Raw genomic sequence first — 17,907 nt, 5'->3', positions numbered from 1 at the left:
TTCCCCCCGCCGGTCGCCTCCGCTCCATCGCCAAGAAGCAGGTTTTTAAAACATTTACTCCCTTTCTGCAAATTAAATTATAGAATTTAAAAAAAAAAGAAAGATCCAAACTTGGAAAATGGCGAGTGCAGGTGGATTATCTGTTGGGGGACAATCCATTGAGGATGTCGTATATGGTGGGATATGGTCGGAAATATCCGAGGAGGATCCACCACCGGGGTTCGTCACTGCCGTCGGTGACAGCTCATCCGGCGAAGATCCAATGCCGTGAGGGCTTCGCCTTCATGAACTCACAGTCTCCCAACTTCAACGTCCTCGTCGGCGCCGTTGTGGGAGGTCCCGACCTCCACGACCGCTTCCCGGACTACCGGTCCGACTACGAGCAGTCCGAACCCGCCACTTACATCAACGCCCCTCTTGTCGGCGTCCTCTCTTACTTCGCTCACTCCTTCGGCCAGCTTTGACCGCAGCCGCAAACCCAAACGTTATTATGACGACAGTATCAAGAAGTCGTTGATCGACCAAGAAAGATTTAAAGGAATAGTCGCGATTGGTCCGTATGCGTGCTTTGTTCGTTATTTATCGTCTCAAGTACATCGATTGATATGTACTTAAAGAGATGACATCTCCCTTAAGTATAACACTGCAAAAACGTTATAAGAAATTTGCTAGAGAGGATGGATCTTATTGAATACACAAACAACATATCTATCAGAAGATTATTGCGAGTCACAGACATAATCAGAGGCAGACAGTATCTCCGTGAACCGTTTCACATGAAAGCACATAGGATAAGCCATTATCCGGCAACAAGTTCCTCTACACACGCACACGACATGACATGCCATGCCATGACCCCATTTATTACCACTCCCCGTGATTCTACCACCACCACCAACTTCATCATCATCACTCCTCGCTCGACAAAGGAACCGTTTTCACCTGAAGCCACGGAAAAAAAAAAGGGGCCAAAACCACAAGTCGTTAGCGTGAGGATCGAGCATTAGGGTTTAGAGAACAAAATTCACGTGGAGTAATAATAATATACCAAGTCGCGGAACTTGAGAATGTAGAACATCTCAAGATACCGTCGTGTCTCTCGCCTGTCCAGCTTCGATACGTATTTCCAGAATCCATACACTCCGGCTAACGTCATCAGCCTCTCCGAATATATCTTCCATGTATACCTACACCACTTAACCCCATTTTTGTTATTCTGTGTCGGAACGGTTTCGATCATGAGAATATATCGGTTCTTACCTCTCATGAATCCTCTGAAGACCCGAGTCCGAGACTTTTTTCCAGTGGGTTGGATTCTCCTTGCAACGCTCGAAAAAATCGGCCATGAGGTTAGCAGCCTGCTCAGGATGGTATGGATCGATGTGGAAACCCGAGATCCCGTGCTCGATGATCTCTGCAGGGCCACCGTGGCGAGTGGCGAAGGTCGGTAGCCCACAAGTCATAGCCTCCACGACTGTTAGCCCAAAAGCCTCGTAGAAAGCCGGCTGCATATACAAGGAGATTAGAAGAAGAGCCCGTCTCGATATGTTTTTTCCGGGGTGATTTAGAAATGCGTTACCTGAGCGAAAGCGCCTCCAGTGTCGGCTATGTAACGGTAGATCTCACCGTTTCGAGCTCGGTTTGTCTGAGAAATTATCCAGCGGAACTGACCTTCAAGGTTGTATCTTTCCATGAGTTCATGCATTTTCTCGATCTCTGCAATTTCTTCCCTGTCCTTGGACTTGTTCACATCTATGTTACCAGCTATCACGACAAGATTCACCAGCTCCCTCAGCCTCGGATTCTTTCCATACATCTCCACTAGACCTGTAATGTTCTTCACCTTGTCCAACCTCGCCATGGAGAAGAGCAGTGGCTTTGAACGGTCACTCAGAGTACCACTGCATCGGACAAAACCACCAAATCACTCGGACAGAAACCGAACTAGCGTTCGAGATAACACATTCATCTGAATCGTAGATGGATCAAGATCGAGACCGAGAGAGAGAACTCACATGTGCTCATCAGTCTGGTCAGGATTGTAGAGCATCTCTTCAATGGAACCGTGCAAAGCCGTAAGTCTTCTGTGTTTCTCGGAGAACGGGAAGTAAATGCACATGTCTGCTCCTGGAGAGACTATGTTGAACTTCGGATCAAAGACGTCGATTCCATGGACGACCCTGTACAGTCCCGGAAGCGTAAATGCATTGTGGCTTTCGTATTGACCGACGGTATTTTTCCTGGAAAAAAAACCCAGAGTGGAATATCACCACAGTAACAAGTAGCAAGAAATCAGAAATTTCAACATGGATCAAGAATTAAGAGAATACTTACGTTCCGGCTATCTCTTGGTACGTGCTGGTAATGATAAAATCCGCATGGTTCATGGCTACCAGATCGGCCGTGAATTGACACGAGAAGTGATATTTCCCGTCGAAATTTTTCCAGTAAATATCTGAATCCGGGTACTTTGTCTTCTCCAGAGCATGAGCAATGGTGCACTGTTTATATCGGGAAAAAAAAAATCATACACATTACACTCCCATATGTTAGAAAACAGAGAAATTTATCCGAGAAAGGAAAGTACGAAAACTACATAACTTACTTGTGTAACACCCATTTTATGGGCCAACAATGATGCAACAAGGTTTCCGTCACTGTAATTTCCGATAATGAAATCGGGTAATCCTTGCAATTCGCCAATAATCTCGCTCGCTGAATCCTGCACGCGTATGATACGATGAAACGGTAAATATGATCGTCGAAGGAGGAAAGAAAACCTCCGAATCCTATTCATACAGTGTGTATACCTGAGCAAAGTTCTCAAGATAAGGCCAGACATCGAATCTTGAAATCCATTTGCGAAGAATTCCTTTATCGGACCTAAAAGGAACTCGGAGAATGTTGGTGTGTTCTGTTCCGCTGACTCTCTCCAGCCGCTGGTTGCAAGTTGTCCCTTTTGCATCGGGTATCAACCTCGTAACCTTTCGTAAAGAGCGAAAAAAAACGGGTTCCATAAACACGATATAGGCTGGCGAAAAACATTAAGGGTAATAACAAACGGAAAATAAACTTACGATAAGAATCCTCGGAGATATATCCAGTCCTTGTCTCTTGATTCTCAAAAGCATTTCAGTCTCGAGGGCTCGGACTTGGTCAAGAATATAGACGACCTACACGTTAATCAGTAACTCATTTTCAAGATCTCTCAAGGAACAAAGTCATCAAATCTAATCAAATCAATAGATTTCAGCTGCTGAAGAAAGATTTATGGGCATTACCTGCCCACCAGTGTCAGGCAATCCTAAAACATTCGCTTGCCCGAAATATCCATGGGGCGACAAAATCACGACATTGAATACCATCGGTACCATCCCCAAAAATTTCTCGAGGGACGAAGGATCGGGAGCTTGAAGAATATCAGACAAAAGATACGTCATCTCGAGCACACGAGCCGCAGTGTCGCCCCATCCTCTTTCAATACCCATTCCTTGCAGCCTATTCCCGAAAAAAAAAACCCGGAAACTTTGAAGAACTGAGAGAATAACTCTGCTTCCACCAATGTTACATGAATCCGAAACATGAAAGAACACGAAAACAGATGTAATAGATAGCTTACGCATATTCGAATTCTGAAAAGGGTGTTTCTGGTGGAAGCTTAGAGATGTGATCTTCTGCCTTGCTGAGGGAAGACTGAAGCCGGGAAATGCTTTGGATCCGGTCATTCAACATCAATGGCTGCAAATCCAGATTAATGGGGTACTCTTAAAAATCGAAACTTTGAGTCTCCATCCGAACTTCATCCTAATATCAAATCTGAAAATTCAAGAATCACTTACATGACCCTTGTATTTGTGGGCTCGAAGGAAATCCAAAAGAGGCTCCAGACAGTCTTTGTTACGGAACATGATGGAAGACAAGTGACGATTCAGAAACTGAACTCCGTTACCGATAGACGAAGAACGCGTTGGGCGAGGAACGTTCGCATTGAAGGGTTCGAAATCGAGCTCGAGCAGAAAAGGATCCTCAACCCTTAGACATTCATCCACAAAAATTCAAATCTTATGAGTTCTTTCACGCGTAAGATCCATAAAAAAAAATCTCATCTTTATGTTGATGATAGTGAAGGAATTTGCTTACTCTCCATCAACGAGTTCTTCCTTGAAACGAAGATATTCAGAAACCGTTAATTGCTCCACGCTAAGCTCGAAGACGTTAACACGAACGTATTCCCAAATTCCAGGTCTCGGCCTAACAGCTATGGCCACGAATGGCGGCACGATGATGGCTTCCTGCACAAAATTAGACCCGATACCTAACGTTTTCCACTGTCTGAATACAGTTGACAGTAAACCCATACGAAGAAGAACTACAAGAACTCAGGCTAATGAGACTGAGTGCAAAAAAACTTTGAAAAATTTCGAAATTCACCATGGCCGACTTGAGGATTTCGCCAAAGGGACCGTCGGAGAGTCCCTTCTTCGCTTCATCATCTCCGATCACGAACTCGAGCTCATCGATCAAGTTATGCGGTTGCAAAATCCCTTTCCCCTGATCCATATACCTTCAATTGTCCCGCCAAAACACAGACGCGAACCCAAACCCAAACAAACAATCAGCAACCCGAGTCGAAATTTTCTCGGGAAACAAACAGAAACAGCATCGCGACTTCTCGTAATCCCGGAAAAAGGGTCAAAAGAAACCGATGGAAGAACGGAGAAGGAAATAGGACCAAACCTGGAGAGAAGGGCGACGAGCTCGTTGCGGTGAGCGGAGAGCGTGTCCTCGACGCGCTCTCTCATGCTCGGAATTCGAGTAAGCTTAGGATTCGACATGGTTATCGAACAATCAATCGAGCCAAAAGCTTCAAACTTTACCACGAAGGGTCCGTGAACAAAACGAAAACCAATTTATAGAACACAAAAAGGAAGAAAGGGAACAATGATTACGAAAGAGAGAGAAGAATTCGCGACTTTGATTACGATGGCGGAGTGTTCTACAGTGACCGAAAGCGACGGTTTTTGTGCAAGAGGGAATGGTTTTTGTGCAAGAGGGAATGCAAGTGTATGTATCTGTGTGTATATTCAAATCAGTGGACGCGACGGTGTCGGATGCTAAGGAAGCGGTTTATCCGGAAAACAGAGGAAGACGACAACTACGGTTTTATGGCGACACGCTCTGTTTCCATGCCACGTTGCTCCAAAAATATCTTCTCTTTTTCATGGTAGGGTTGGTTTGCGTGTCAGTATGGTCTACTTCAGTAGAGATATTATAAAATAATAAAATGACGTAATCTTCAGAAAAATGGCATCTTTATATATATATATATATATATTATATTCACATGTATAACAATCCGATGATTGTGAACCCTTAGGCATCAAAACCGAATTTAAACCCCTTTAATTGAAATGTGCTTAAATGGGCATGGCTCTTGATATTAATTTCCGCAAAACAAGATGTATCACGAAAATGTCTGATTTTATAAAAGAATCTTACCAAAATTAGCTCATCTACGACACCTATATATGTATAAACGCCATAAGTAATTGATGAACAATTCAATCGGATTTCCTTCTCATCGATAGTAAAAAAAAATTAGTAAATAGAAAAATAAATAAATAAATCACCATGGCTAGCGCAAGAAGCTTGGTCGCCAAGGCAAGTAATGTAGGTTTAGCGGCTGTAGTAATAGCTTTGGTGTTAGAGTGCTCTTGTGTGGCCAATGGTGAATTCCCCGGCGGCCGCCGTGCCCTCTCCGCTTCCGGTGACCCTACCGTTTTCGACATTACTCAGTACGGCGCAAAGGGTGATGGCTCCACCGACAGTTTCAAGGTCAGTGGTGATTCATAATCTTTTTGTAATGTGAACTGTTAGGTCACGACCCTTGTTCTGTTCTGCCCGATGGGTGTCGGTTATTCACCAAAGATCCATCTTGTCTGGACAGGCATTTTTGAGTGCATGGATCCAGGTTTGCGAAAGCTCGGTCCCTGCCAAGCTGGTGGTTCCAAAGGGAACCTTTCTGACAGGACCGACGGTGTTCGCCGGACCATGCAAGAGCCAAGTGACGGTGGAAGTTCAAGGAACGGTCAAAGCCACGCCGGGAGTGGCCGGGTACGCGACACCTGAGTGGATCTTGTTCGAGCGTGTGGACAACCTCGTACTGAACGGAGGCGGAACCTTCGACGGCCAGGGAGAGATCGCTTGGAGGGACCACGCTTGCAAAAAGCGTGGCAATTGCAAGCTCCCACCTACGGTGAGAGTCCGTCCCCATCCAAGATTCTGGTCAAGTGATTGATCAGTTTTTTAATAACGCCATGCAATTTGATAATATATATGCATGTTTTTTGGGATATATATACAGTCGATAAAGTTCAGGCGGATGAACAATACGGAGGTGCATCATATAACGTCGGTGAACAGCAAGGCGTTCCACATGTTCCTCGTTAAGACGATCAACACTACCATCCACAACGTCAACTTAATAGCGCCCGACACGAGCCCTAACACCGACGGGATCCACCTCAGCAACGCCGACTTCGTCAAGATCCTCGACAGCAATATCGGGACCGGAGACGACTGTGTGTCCGTCGGCCGAGGCTCGAACAACGTCACTGTAGAACGCGTGATCTGCGGTCCAGGACACGGTTTCAGTATCGGCAGCCTCGGCAAGTACAAGGGCGAGGAAGACGTCACTGGAGTCACCATAAGAAACTGCACGATGAACAACACCGACAATGGCGCGAGGATCAAGACATGGGGAGGTTCCGACGCGAGCAAGGCCAGTGATATTGTCTTCGAGGACATCATCATGAACAATGTCAAGAACCCCATCATCATCGATCAAGAATACGGCACGAGAGGAGGGGTACGTAAGCATGCATGCATGCATGCATATGGGTACGTAGTTTAGTTTACGTGTGATTATAGAAATGATATTGAACACGTACGGCCGGGTTATCTTTTAATGTGCAGGCATCGAGAGTGGAGATAAGCAATGTGAAATTCAAGAACATAAGAGGGACAACGATCACGAAGGAGGTGGTTCAGTTCGTGTGCAGTTCGCTTGTTCCATGCAAAGAGATAAAGGTCGTGGACGTGAACCTCGCCTACACAGGGAAGCCCTTAGGGCGCAAGGCCGGTGGCTCCATCGTCGGAGCTATATGCAACCATGCCGATATCATCTTCGGTGGCCGACTTAACTTCCCCTTGTGTCCCGCATGACCCAAAACTACACTTGATTAGTGGGTAATTAACATGTATAATTAATTAATTACACGAGAGGGTTTCTTAATTATTGGGGATTGTGATGGTTTAGATGAGGACGATTAGGTTGTTTTTGTCATCAACCTATTTGCGGGTGGGAAGTGTAAGAGTGTACATACACCTTCCCCCCTTCCTTATGCCTCCTCAAATTTGCCTTAACCTTGTATCCATGATCTTTGATTGTTAAATGAAATGTTTTCTTCTTCTTCTTTCATATACGCTGTATTCAAATGGAAAATGATAACAAGGGCTAGAACAAAAAATCCATCCTGCAATAAAAATTTTGAAAATATAAAAATAAAACTATAAAAATTTTATTATTGGAGATATTATTTTATTATTTCTAAGTGTGTTTTCTTTCTTTACCAACAAAGTATGCTTTCTTTATTTTATTTAAATAGAATACAAAATAAAATTTTAAAACTTTGGAAAAAATAGTACGGACAAGGTAATGATAATGTATGAAATTGCAAAGTAATACATTCATTATTACGTTAATCTCTTAAAAAAAAGTAATACATTTATTATCCAAATATAAATAATTGTTGATAAAGTATACTATTTTACTTTTCACCAAGAAAAATTTGCGTATTTTATATTTCATCTCGCTCGTCTAATATTTTAATCTCTTAGAACAACTGTATGCAATTAATTAATATAATACGTACATTTATATATATAACCGTAAAATTCGAAAACAATACACGACCTTTATATCCTGTTTCGGGAATTACTTGACATAACAACTTTCAAAATTTTATCCCCATCGAAAATTTTGAAATTTCAGTTACAATTTATATTCTGTATAAAAAAAATTTAACCATTAAATAAAATCGAAAAGGAAAAAATTTGCATTAAATATATAAACAAATCAAATCATGGAGTCAAAATGATGTTGATGAGAAGAGCGTTCTTGACGAGCTTCGACAAGTTGGTGTTGCGGCGCTCGAGCTCCTCGTCGTGGCCGTCGCGCTCGCTCAACGCGCTCTCGCACGTCTCGACGTCGCTGATGGCCGTGTTCAGCCATATGTCGGCGTCCGTGTACTGGTACGCGAGCAGAGCCGCGAGCGAGTCGTCGAGCTGAGCCACCGCGTCCAGGTAGCTCGTCGAGCAGTCATCGAGCGTGTCCTCCAGGGCTGGCTCCAGGTTCTTGGTCTTCAGCTTCGCCTTTATGTACGCCGACGTGTCAGATGCGTTCGCCGACGCGATGCTCAACGCGATCACGCCCAGCTCGGGCGCGGTCGCGGTGTCCGCGTCTGGCCGCGATCCGAGGCTGGATACGCAGAACGCTTTGTCCTCCGACTTCTCGCAGAGCTTCGCGACCAGTGCTTCGCCTTTCTCCGCGAACTTCGGCGGCGGGGGCTTGGCGGTCACGGCCGCGACGAGGAGGACGGCCGAGAATATGATCCCTACCACCGTTTTCATCTTTTTTTTTTTTCGGAAATATATGTTTTTTTTTCTTCTAAAGATCGGTATAGAGATGGTATATTGTGTTGTTAAAGAGAATATTTATACGATAAATAGGTTAAATAAAGAGGTTGTTAATGTCTAAATTTAGGCCACCTTGTGACGTGGTACGTGAATAATTCGTGTTTCGAGAGTGATATACGGGAATTTCACCAAATAAAAAATAGTTCATGCAAGTCGGTGAATATTTCTCTTTCTATTTTTCTTTTTACTATTTTTTTTTTATTTTCATTAAGATTATAGTATATAATAAATGGGCCGAAAATGGGCTTATTAAGTGGCCCATTGAATTGAAGCCCAAGTAATAATGATTGGATCTTATTCCAAGGGTGAACCCTAGAAGAGGAGTGGTTTAACTGGTTGTATGACGGTGTTCATGAATCATTTTTCTTGATCGCTTCTCTCTCTGCCATATCTGTCTCCAGAGGGTTGGGGGAAAATGGTTTCGCTCAAACTCCAGAAGCGGCTCGCGGCGAGCGTGCTCAAGTGCGGGAAGGGCAAAGTATGGCTCGATCCCAACGAAGTCAGCGAGATCTCCATGGCGAATTCTCGTACGTTGTTCTTCGTCCCGTGTTCTGTGTTGCATTTTTTTGCTAGAATTAAGTTTGCTTTTCTGCTTGTATGGTCCATACTGGATAAATTCTAGCTTAATTCGTTAGTATTTTGAATGATTAGGTTCTTGCCTGTTGTGATGTGTGGATGTGTTACTGTCAGTATTTCGCTCGAGGGTTTTAGAACTTTTACCGAGAATATATGTTTTGTTTAAGCTCCAGGGTTTTAGATTGTGCTTTATATGCGATTGTAAAAGAATCAACATGCCCGGCCTTATTGCTGCTGATCTTGTCTTCCGCTGTCTACGATTTTGTGTATAATCCTCCATTTTGAAGCATCTATATTCATCTGAAGATTAATGTTAGCTCGTTTTTTTATCTAACTTTCTAGCTTCTTTTTTTTTGTGTGTTTTTGTTAATCAAATTGTAGGCCAAAATATCAGGAAACTGGTCAAGGATGGGTTTATCATCAGGAAGCCTACCAAGATCCACTCGCGTTCCCGAGCACGCCGTATGAAGGAGGCCAAAAGAAAGGGACGCCATTCTGGATACGGTACTAAACAATCTTTCTAGTGATTTCATTCCTCATTTCTATTCAACGGGCTCCTCAGGAAATGTGTTTTGTTTCCAACGAGCTATAACAATGAAATTCAGAGTAATAGTTAGGTTAGGTTGGGGAATTGGCTGATCCTTAGTTCAACCCCCTTCATCTTGCGCTCATTTTGTGTCTTTGAATACTTGATTGTGATTCTAAGGTAAGCGCAAGGGAACCCGGGAGGCAAGGCTGCCTACGAAGATATTATGGATGAGGAGAATGCGGGTTCTGAGGCGTCTTCTGAGGAAATACAGGGAGGCCAAGAAGATTGACAAGCACATGTACCACGACATGTACATGAAGGTGAAGGGTAACGTCTTCAAAAACAAGCGTGTCCTGATGGAAAGTATCCACAAGTCGAAGGCTGAGAAGGCGAGAGAGAAGACTTTGTCCGACCAGTTCGAGGCTAAGAGGGCCAAGAACAAGGCTAGCCGAGAGAGGAAGATTGCCCGGAGGGAGGAACGTCTAGCCAAGGTAACATCTTTGATCCTTGGTTCAGGAATCCACATTTAGGGGACTTATGGTAATGGACAATATATCTTTCTTATAACTGGTTCTGGTTTACTTTCAGGGTCCAGGGGGAGATGTGCCACTGCCAACTAGTGCACCACCTGCCACCGCTGCCCAAACCACAGAGTGAGTAGTGATCATAGAAGTTGACCGGACCAGACTTATTGCGTAACGTTAGTTAAAACATTCATTGGGTTTTGCAGGGTATCATCCAAAAAGTCCAAGAAGTGAGGAGATGTATCTAGAAGCCGAAGACCAGCTTATGGCCTCTACCAGTTGACAGGTTTTGCCATTTGGGATGCTTTATGAAATAGCTTTGTGCGAACAAAACACTTTTACTGTGTAAAGAGGAAGCTTGTCAGCAATCTCACTATGAAATCTCTCAAAGGACATATAATCAATGTCTTTTTCCTTACTTTGTCGGAAGTTTTTCTCTTCCCTGCGTAGTTCTTACTACTGAAACAGAGACCAAGCGCCAACATATGGTGCAAGGGAGGTCGAGTTTTGTCTGATTGTAGAGTTGCGGGCGTGTGAAATTGAAAAAGAAAAACCATGATTAATAAAAAGTAAGGGTTTTAAAGCACGAATTGTAAAACTTAATTCGTAAAACTTGCAAAGACTAAGATGTTGAATGGGAAGAGGTTTTTGAAGTTTTTGGATTTTAAAAATTGAAAAAACCGATTTAGATTTACAAAGTTTGTAAATCTAAAAACCAAAAAACAAAGTCATCACAATAAAAACAGTCTCACAGTAAAATATCAGACTAAAATTTTGAAAATCTAACTAATTTAATTTAAAAATAATTGTCGCCCACCGTGGGGTTCGAACCCACGACCACAAGGTTAAGAGCCTTGCGCTCTACCAACTGAGCTAGACGGGCCTTTTTAAATGATTGGAGACAAAACATTCACTAAAAAGAGTATAAAATAAATTTTAAACTTTTTAACATAAGCCCAAGCCCATAGAAAAGCCGAGTCAACCCTCTGATTGGATCATGGCGTTGCGATAAGCGTAACCTTACGGAGCGTGGGGACTCTAACCCTATCCTGGAAATCCTTATCCCCAGAATTCTCCCGACCTGGAATTCCCGCTCAGTGTCATCTTTAGCTATTCAAAGGTTTGTTTTTCATCTCCCGTTTTCAATATCTGCTTTCCGAGCTGTTGAACTGAAAGATTTGGTCAATTTGGTCTAGGTTTTCGAGCTCCGTACGATAGTCTACGTCCGATGAAATTTGATCCTGATCCTGTCTTAACCTGGAAAGATACAGAAAAGCTCTCGAATCTCTCAGCAAAATCTCTCGGACGTCCTTTGTGTTGGTTGCTAGATTTGTCTTGTGATTTGTCCGAATTTTTACGGATTTTTAGTGTTATTACGCCATCAAAAGATGAGTTTGTAGTACTAAGGATATCTAACTGCACTGAGGAATGTTCACAATTACAAGAGTGGTTGTGAATGAATGTTTTTCTTTGGATTTAGGTGTAAATAAAATGTTGGTTTTGTACGCTTTCATGAGTACATATATATATATATTGCTTTGTTGAATGATGGTGTTGTTGATAGATTACACCATATTAGAAGGAAGCATGGATACACATAGGAATGGCGGCAGCGAACGCTTGAGGACTGTGTGGACGCCGGAAATGGATCGGTATTTCATCGATCTGATGTTGGAACAAGTTAAGAAAGGCAATAGATTTGATGATCACTTGTTCAGCAAACGGGCCTGGAAGAGCATGTCTTTGTCATTCACCGCAAAGTTCAAGTCCCCTTATGGCAAAGACGTCTTGAAAAACCGTCACAAGACCCTCAGAAACATGTATAAGATGGTGAAGATTCTCTTGGAGCAAGATGGGTTTTGCTGGGATGAAAGAAAACAGATGGTGGTCGCTGATAACGATCTTTGGGACGAATATCTCAAGGTACAGTTTGTTACTGAATAGTTCAAGAAATGTTCTTACCGTTGTAAATTTTCGTTTCTTAATCTTGGTTATGGATGGCAGGTTCACCCGGATGTGCGTTCTTTAAGAATAAAGTCGGTACCTTATTACAGAGACTTGTGTTTGATATATGCCGATGGAATGTCTGAGCAGAAGGGTAGTAAGTCTTTACATTCTGTTCTGTTGTGATCTTGGTTCTGTCATCATGCTGGTTTTGTTCGCCATGAACTGATGAGATGTATAACATGTTAGGGTTTTCTCCACACCGTTGCCAAGGTACAACAATGGCTTCACCAGAGGAAGAAACTTCTACGGAAACTCTGATTCAGGGAGGTGAAGGTTACAGAGTTTGTGGATCAGCTGCCATTGATGATTCTTCACACCTCGTCTCTAATGCTAAGGGAACTACACGCTCCAGAACATCTTGGCACCCTCCAATGGATCGTTATTTCATCGATCTGATGCTGGACCAAGTGAGAAGAGGCAACCAGATTGAAGGGGTCTTCCGGAAACAAGCATGGACCGAGATGGTCAATTCGTTCAATGCTAAATTTGAATCGAACTATGACGTTGACGTTCTGAAGAATCGGTACAAGACTCTCAGAAGACAGTATAACGCAATCAAGAGTCTTCTTCAATCAGATGGGTTCTCTTGGGATGATTGTCGCCAGATGGTTACAGCAGATGATTCTCTCTGGCAAGAGTATATAAAGGTTACGCCCATCATAAATCATAAATCATAAATCTTGTATAAAGACAGCCACTTATTTTTGGTTACAGTTTGTGTCTGAGATTGTAAAAGCTTGTTTCAGGTTCACAAAGATGCAAGGCAGTTCATGACTCGACCAATTCCGTACTACAAAGATCTCTGTCTTCTCTGTGGTGAAGCAGGCTTTGACGAAAACGACTGCCTTGTCGCCATTGACTGGTTCGATCCTGAGACCGAACTCGAAGAACCCAAATCCCATGAAACCTCAAACGGGTCTCAGTCACAAGAACCAGCTATATCAGCTGAAGAAGGCAACATCTCTCTGTTGCTCGATCTGAAGAACAAGAGAGAGCAACTCGACGATGGCATAAACCCTAAAAACCCGAAGAAGCAACGCAGAGATGAATTGGGAACTGCAGGTTCATCTTGTACGACGATAGAGAATGCAGTAATGGCCGTTCAAGCTTTACCAGACATGGACGAAGATCTTATACTCGACGCATGTGATCTTCTCGAGGATGAAGTCAAGGCAAAAACTTTCTTGGCTCTTGATGCCAAACTAAGAAAGAAATGGTTGTTAAGGAAACTTAGGCCCCAAGCAACCTAGATCAAGAGCTTCAGACTCAAGTAACTGTAAAATGCAGAGCCTTGCAATATAAACAGAAGAGCTTTCACCTTGTATTAATCAAGTTCAAGTGTAAGAGTTATACATATAATAACTTATATATATTTTCTTACTCAGAATTCATCATCAACGAACATGGTAGATGACAATAATCCCTGCACAAACTCACACCTCTTTGTCCGCTCCATCTGGTCAGTATCTGACAAGGGAGACGACCACTTCCTGTCTCTGCATGTACAAGAAGCAACATTTCAATTTTCGAGCAAAACATATCTAACATTTGCAGAAACTAATGGCAGAGACAGAACTGAGTTGTGAAAAAAAAACTTACTTTTTTGATGAATCCTTATCAAGGCTCTTACTTTCGGGGTTTGCTTCAGTTGATGAATCAGGCTGCACAAGCTTTGGCTCATCGGGTAATGGCGGGTTGTAGATAAACGATATTAACGAGTCAGGAACACTTTTAGCAGCATTACTTGTCGGTGGAGAATCCTCGAGAAGAGATTGCAAATACTTATTCTTCCTTTGATACGACTCATCCCTGTAGAATCTGTGTCTTTGTTCACTGTGAAAGCGCGTTAAGGAATTTCACCTCGAGAGACTTAAGATCAAACAGCAACATAAACAAAAAAATGTGAACAGAGCGCATTTTCAAAAGGGTGCTAAAGCAATGAAAAAGAAAGGATATCTTCAATATGTTTTTATGCTGAGCGATTATGTGGTCTACCATATTCATCTTCACCCATCTAGCACAAAGGGGGCAAATCTGCAACGATCATCGAAACAATTTATGGAAAATAGACAATGGTTTAACAGAGTGGATATATGGATGAAACACACAAGGGAAGAAGGACTATATGCTATCTCCACAATGGTGGCAAAAGCAAAAGGGAAGATCATATAAGGATGAAATGGAAAAGAAGGCGAAAACCGCTAAACCGGAAGAACAAAACTGATATACACAGGCTTCTAACCACAAAGTTACCTAAGAAAGTGAAACGAGAACTCAAAAGTAAATAAGATTCATATGAAAGCAACAACAAGGTGAGACTAAGCTCGACAAATATAGATCTGAAAGGGAAAACTACACACTTATAAAACATGTCCCTACACAGAGGAGCCAAGTTACAAGATTTCATACAATGCCATAACAACTATGCATCGACATATTTCCCAGAACAAAAGTGTATAATTTCAGTAAATCACATCTGTGAAATTACAAAACGTGTTATTAACTCGTAGAGCATCAAAGCTTCCTACTTCCACCTTCCATACATATAATCGTTCGGATCACTAATAGTACGCACCTACAGCCCTAGAAGAAGAGAAGATAACCAAATAAAAGGGCCTAAACAAGAAGCAATTGCCTCATGTGAAGCAAGACAAGAGAATCACATACCCCATGATCGGCTTCCAGGCTATGTTCCTCGTCGATGTGTTGACACAATTCAACTAAATCATAATCCTCCTCGCAAAACGGACAAGGGTAGTCAACTGCCATCTCATCACCCCCTTCCATATCTTCCAATGCAATACAAGAACCTAAATTTCAGCATCATAAAGTTCCTTATTAGTACGACAGAAAATTCCCCAAAAGAAAAAAAGAAGAGAAAAACCAGGCGAACCCAAAAAAAAGAAGAGAAGAAAACCTAAGAAGACAGATGATTTTAAGAATCAAGACAAAACCAAAAGCAAAAGTTGAAGACTTTCCATCAACAACAAGCACCCAAAAGACCCTAAGAACCAAAGAGAATCTTCAACCAAAACACAGTAAGAAAAGAATATCAGATTATAAAATTCAAGTCAGAGCAAAACCCAAGTGAGACCCATCTTCAATTCGCAAACCCTAAAAAACCATATTTTTTTCCTGAATCAAACTAAAAAAGGAGTAATTTTGGCCCTAACCAGACGGATACTTGGGCGTTGGCGTTGATCGATGGTTCCTCGCCGATGCAGAAGAAAAACAAAAGCTCCACTTGTCGTCTTCCATCTGAATCTACCAAACTGCACAACCCAGAGAAAAAAGTACAGAAATTTTCTTCTGTGTAAACTTCTAATCGATATCGTCTCACAGGCTTTGTTTCATCCGTTGAGCTAATTTCCTTCGCAGCCTTCGTGAGAGAGGTTTTTTCCTTGGAGGAGACAAATCAACACGAACCCTTTGGGATATATAATAAAAAAAAATGACGGAAACATCCCTGGTCATGGTCGTGAACCACCGACGTCTGTTGACTTAGTCCACGTGGAGATATCGGCGAAGGCAAAGGGTGTTCCTGTCTTTTCCCGGCTTTCGTTTTGCGTATGCGTCCGCTCCACAGCCTTTGGGTCTAACCTGGTGATGTATTTTGTCATCGTGCAAAAACCAAAGTTACGTCCCTAAATTATAATTTGTACAAAGATCTGGGGCCAATATGAAATATACATTCGTGGCCTGAATCGAAACAGATACTGGGCCTAATCAGGCCCAAATTCTGAGCCCAATTGCTTTTTATTTGGTTGTTGGCTTTCATTTCTCAATTCGTGCGAAAATTCTTCGCTTTTGCTGTCAGAGTTCCTGAGATCTGTACACGGAGCGGATCTTGTTCTACAAATTTCCCAATTTTCTGGGAAAATTCTGTATTTTCCTCCTGAATTCGATTATTCTGAGGTCTGTTTTCGAGATGGCGACGAGGAATCGGACGGCGATATACCGGAAACACCGAGATGCGTGTAAGAGCGCGCGTGCTCCTTTGTCTTTGTCGGCGTCTGATTCTTCCACCGGTCCGATCATTGAGATGGTCAATGGTTCGTTTCTCCGGTCCAATGGCTCTTCATATGCTCCTCTCAGCACTGATGATCCTGGTCCCTCGAGGTATGATGTCCCTTTTTTCATTCTGGGGTTTTTCTTCCTGTTTCCGTATGAATCTACTGTCTGGTTTATGTGAAAAGCTGAGGGAGCTCGTGGGGGAATAGGAAAGGAGAAGAATTCTGGGTTTTATCGTTAGCGAGCTCGGGTTAAGTACTTTTTATCCACAGATTCTAGCTATGAGTAAAACCCTAAGCAGATCATGTGAATGAAGGAGCAATGCCAGTGATGGGAGATTCATGCAACTGAGTATCTGATTTTCTGATTTCGCTTTCAGCATACTGTCCGATTGATGCTAGAATCTTACTTTTGTTGTTGGGTGTTTGAATTTTTGCAGTAGTGATGCATTTACCATTGGTCTACCGCCAGCTTGGGTGGATGATTCTGAGGAGATATCTGTGAATGTACAGCAGGTGCGAGCCAAAATGGCTGTACTGGCAAAGGCTCATTCCAAGGCTCTGATGCCTACATTTGGAGATAGCAAACAAGATCAACGTGCAGTGGAGATGCTCTCTCACGAAATCACAGATCTGTTAAGGAGGTCAGAAATGAGATTGCGGAAACTATCTACGGGTGGACCTTCAGAGGAATCGAATCTCAGGAAAAATGTTCAGGTTGGATTGAATTTCTTGTTGAAGAATAAGGTCGTGTTACCGTCCTTTTTAGTATGCCATTAGAAAAGCAAGTGTCCCCCATTTGAGAATATCTTGATTACCATCTGGATCTGGGTGACATTATCAGCGAGAAAATTCTGTAAAGTTGACAGAACACAGTTTAAGGTTTTGCCTTTTAAATGTAGCGGAATTCTTCAATGGCTTGACCTACTCTTCAACATACTGTTTTTGACAGCGTTCTCTTGCAACAGATCTTCAGAACCTCTCAATGGAGCTACGTAGAAAACAATCTACCTATCTGAAACGCCTACAGCAGCAGAAAGAGGTAACCTTTACCCTTTTTACTTAAGAAAGAAAAAAGATATAAATCTGAGACATGCATGGACCTAAACATGGATGAACTCTATGCTTCGTAAACTTTAATTTGGCTTCTTCTGTCACAGGGTCAAGATGGAGTCGATCTGGAGATCAACCTGAATGGGAAGATGCCAAAGCTGGACGAAGATGATGAACTTGGTGGGATGGTAAGTTCTTAATTTTCCGTTTTTCCTCTTTCCATTGATGCTTTGTGTTTATCGTCATTCAGAAATAGTCTGGAACTTTTGAAATACTTGCTGTGGTTATCAAGATATAATCAACCCACTTGTGAATACGATCACTGTCATGTATCATGATGTTTAGGTGCCTCAGTTTCTTACCATTATGATAATTACTTATCTCGACAAATGTAGGGTTTTGATGAACACCAGATGACCAAGAGGAAGACGGGCCAGCATTTCTCGGCTGA

At 42.5% G+C, this 17,907-nt stretch overlaps 9 protein-coding genes and 1 non-coding gene across 15 annotated transcripts in view; 5 read left to right on the top strand and 5 right to left on the bottom strand.

The window, feature by feature from the left end:
• The window catches only part of LOC104825962 (endoglucanase 17-like), a 3,192-nt gene extending 2,519 nt beyond the window's left edge, over positions 1–673 (top strand). The window contains exons 8-9 of the mRNA XM_010558423.1: positions 4–41; positions 132–673. Of these exons, the coding sequence (XP_010556725.1) occupies positions 4–41; positions 132–464 (371 nt within the window). The 3' untranslated portion in view covers positions 465–673. The remainder of the gene's footprint in view (positions 1–3; positions 42–131) is intronic.
• Positions 1–5,097, bottom strand: part of LOC104827367 (sucrose synthase 3-like) — a 13,554-nt gene extending 8,457 nt beyond the window's left edge. Inside the window, exon 1 of the mRNA XM_010560540.2 lies at positions 4,878–5,097. The gene's annotated coding sequence lies outside the window, so the exon portion shown is untranslated. The remainder of the gene's footprint in view (positions 1–4,877) is intronic.
• On the bottom strand, positions 688–4,890 carry LOC104825963 (sucrose synthase 3). The gene is made up of 15 exons (XM_010558424.1): positions 4,738–4,890; positions 4,432–4,564; positions 4,141–4,292; positions 3,840–4,032; positions 3,620–3,738; positions 3,282–3,498; positions 3,078–3,173; positions 2,811–2,984; positions 2,606–2,722; positions 2,335–2,501; positions 2,016–2,240; positions 1,580–1,901; positions 1,261–1,505; positions 1,049–1,187; positions 688–942 (listed from the first exon to the last, which is right to left on the bottom strand). The coding sequence occupies exons 1-15, from the start codon at positions 4,833–4,835 to the stop codon at positions 910–912; spliced, it is 2,430 nt and encodes an 809-aa protein (XP_010556726.1). The 5' UTR covers positions 4,836–4,890; the 3' UTR covers positions 688–909.
• Positions 5,098–5,570: 473 nt separating the features above from the next.
• Positions 5,571–7,390, top strand: LOC104825959 (exopolygalacturonase clone GBGE184-like). The gene is made up of 4 exons (XM_010558421.1): positions 5,571–5,835; positions 5,948–6,256; positions 6,365–6,868; positions 6,976–7,390. Exons 1-4 carry the CDS (start codon positions 5,632–5,634, stop codon positions 7,222–7,224), a joined length of 1,266 nt encoding a protein of 421 aa, XP_010556723.1. The 5' UTR covers positions 5,571–5,631; the 3' UTR covers positions 7,225–7,390.
• A 704-nt stretch (positions 7,391–8,094) lies between these two features.
• LOC104825958 (pectinesterase 3-like) lies at positions 8,095–8,743 on the bottom strand. The gene has a single exon (XM_010558420.1). It carries the CDS (start codon positions 8,689–8,691, stop codon positions 8,143–8,145), a length of 549 nt encoding a protein of 182 aa, XP_010556722.1. The 5' UTR covers positions 8,692–8,743; the 3' UTR covers positions 8,095–8,142.
• A 362-nt stretch (positions 8,744–9,105) lies between these two features.
• LOC104825957 (60S ribosomal protein L19-3-like) lies at positions 9,106–10,804 on the top strand. The gene is made up of 5 exons (XM_010558419.2): positions 9,106–9,284; positions 9,715–9,837; positions 10,040–10,353; positions 10,451–10,515; positions 10,593–10,804. The coding sequence occupies exons 1-5, from the start codon at positions 9,173–9,175 to the stop codon at positions 10,618–10,620; spliced, it is 642 nt and encodes a 213-aa protein (XP_010556721.1). The 5' UTR covers positions 9,106–9,172; the 3' UTR covers positions 10,621–10,804.
• Positions 10,805–11,196: 392 nt separating this feature from the next.
• Positions 11,197–11,269, bottom strand: TRNAK-CUU. Its single transcript has one exon. It is a non-coding gene; the product is annotated as a tRNA-Lys (tRNA).
• A 117-nt stretch (positions 11,270–11,386) lies between these two features.
• Positions 11,387–13,747, top strand: LOC104825955 (L10-interacting MYB domain-containing protein). Of its 6 annotated transcripts, none has more exons than XM_010558412.2 (6): positions 11,387–11,506; positions 11,583–11,702; positions 11,951–12,309; positions 12,391–12,484; positions 12,580–13,040; positions 13,140–13,747. In XM_010558412.2, exons 2-6 carry the CDS (start codon positions 11,615–11,617, stop codon positions 13,641–13,643), a joined length of 1,506 nt encoding a protein of 501 aa, XP_010556714.1. In that variant the 5' UTR covers positions 11,387–11,506; positions 11,583–11,614; the 3' UTR covers positions 13,644–13,747. The 6 variants fall into 6 exon arrangements, with proteins under 6 accessions (XP_010556714.1, XP_010556713.1, XP_010556719.1 ...); XM_010558411.2 differs by having other exon boundaries at positions 12,391–12,487; XM_010558417.2 differs by lacking the exon at positions 11,583–11,702 and having other exon boundaries at positions 11,966–12,309; positions 12,391–12,487.
• LOC104825956 (protein DEHYDRATION-INDUCED 19 homolog 5) lies at positions 13,693–15,817 on the bottom strand. The gene is made up of 5 exons (XM_010558418.2): positions 15,567–15,817; positions 15,061–15,203; positions 14,350–14,427; positions 13,993–14,228; positions 13,693–13,889 (listed from the first exon to the last, which is right to left on the bottom strand). Exons 1-5 carry the CDS (start codon positions 15,649–15,651, stop codon positions 13,775–13,777), a joined length of 657 nt encoding a protein of 218 aa, XP_010556720.1. The 5' UTR covers positions 15,652–15,817; the 3' UTR covers positions 13,693–13,774.
• Positions 15,818–16,171: 354 nt separating this feature from the next.
• LOC104825954 (syntaxin-42-like) overlaps positions 16,172–17,907 on the top strand; it is a 3,067-nt gene continuing 1,331 nt past the window's right edge. The window contains exons 1-5 of the mRNA XM_010558410.2: positions 16,172–16,512; positions 16,844–17,120; positions 17,356–17,445; positions 17,564–17,644; positions 17,852–17,904. Of these exons, the coding sequence (XP_010556712.1) occupies positions 16,322–16,512; positions 16,844–17,120; positions 17,356–17,445; positions 17,564–17,644; positions 17,852–17,904 (692 nt within the window). The 5' untranslated portion in view covers positions 16,172–16,321. The remainder of the gene's footprint in view (positions 16,513–16,843; positions 17,121–17,355; positions 17,446–17,563; positions 17,645–17,851; positions 17,905–17,907) is intronic.

Source organism: Tarenaya hassleriana, unplaced genomic scaffold (assembly GCF_000463585.1).
Source record: "Tarenaya hassleriana unplaced genomic scaffold, ASM46358v1 Cleome5, whole genome shotgun sequence".
Lineage (NCBI taxonomy): Eukaryota > Viridiplantae > Streptophyta > Magnoliopsida > Brassicales > Cleomaceae > Tarenaya > Tarenaya hassleriana.
Note: the sequence above shows the minus strand (reverse complement) of the source record. Positions and strands in the feature narration are given on the sequence as shown.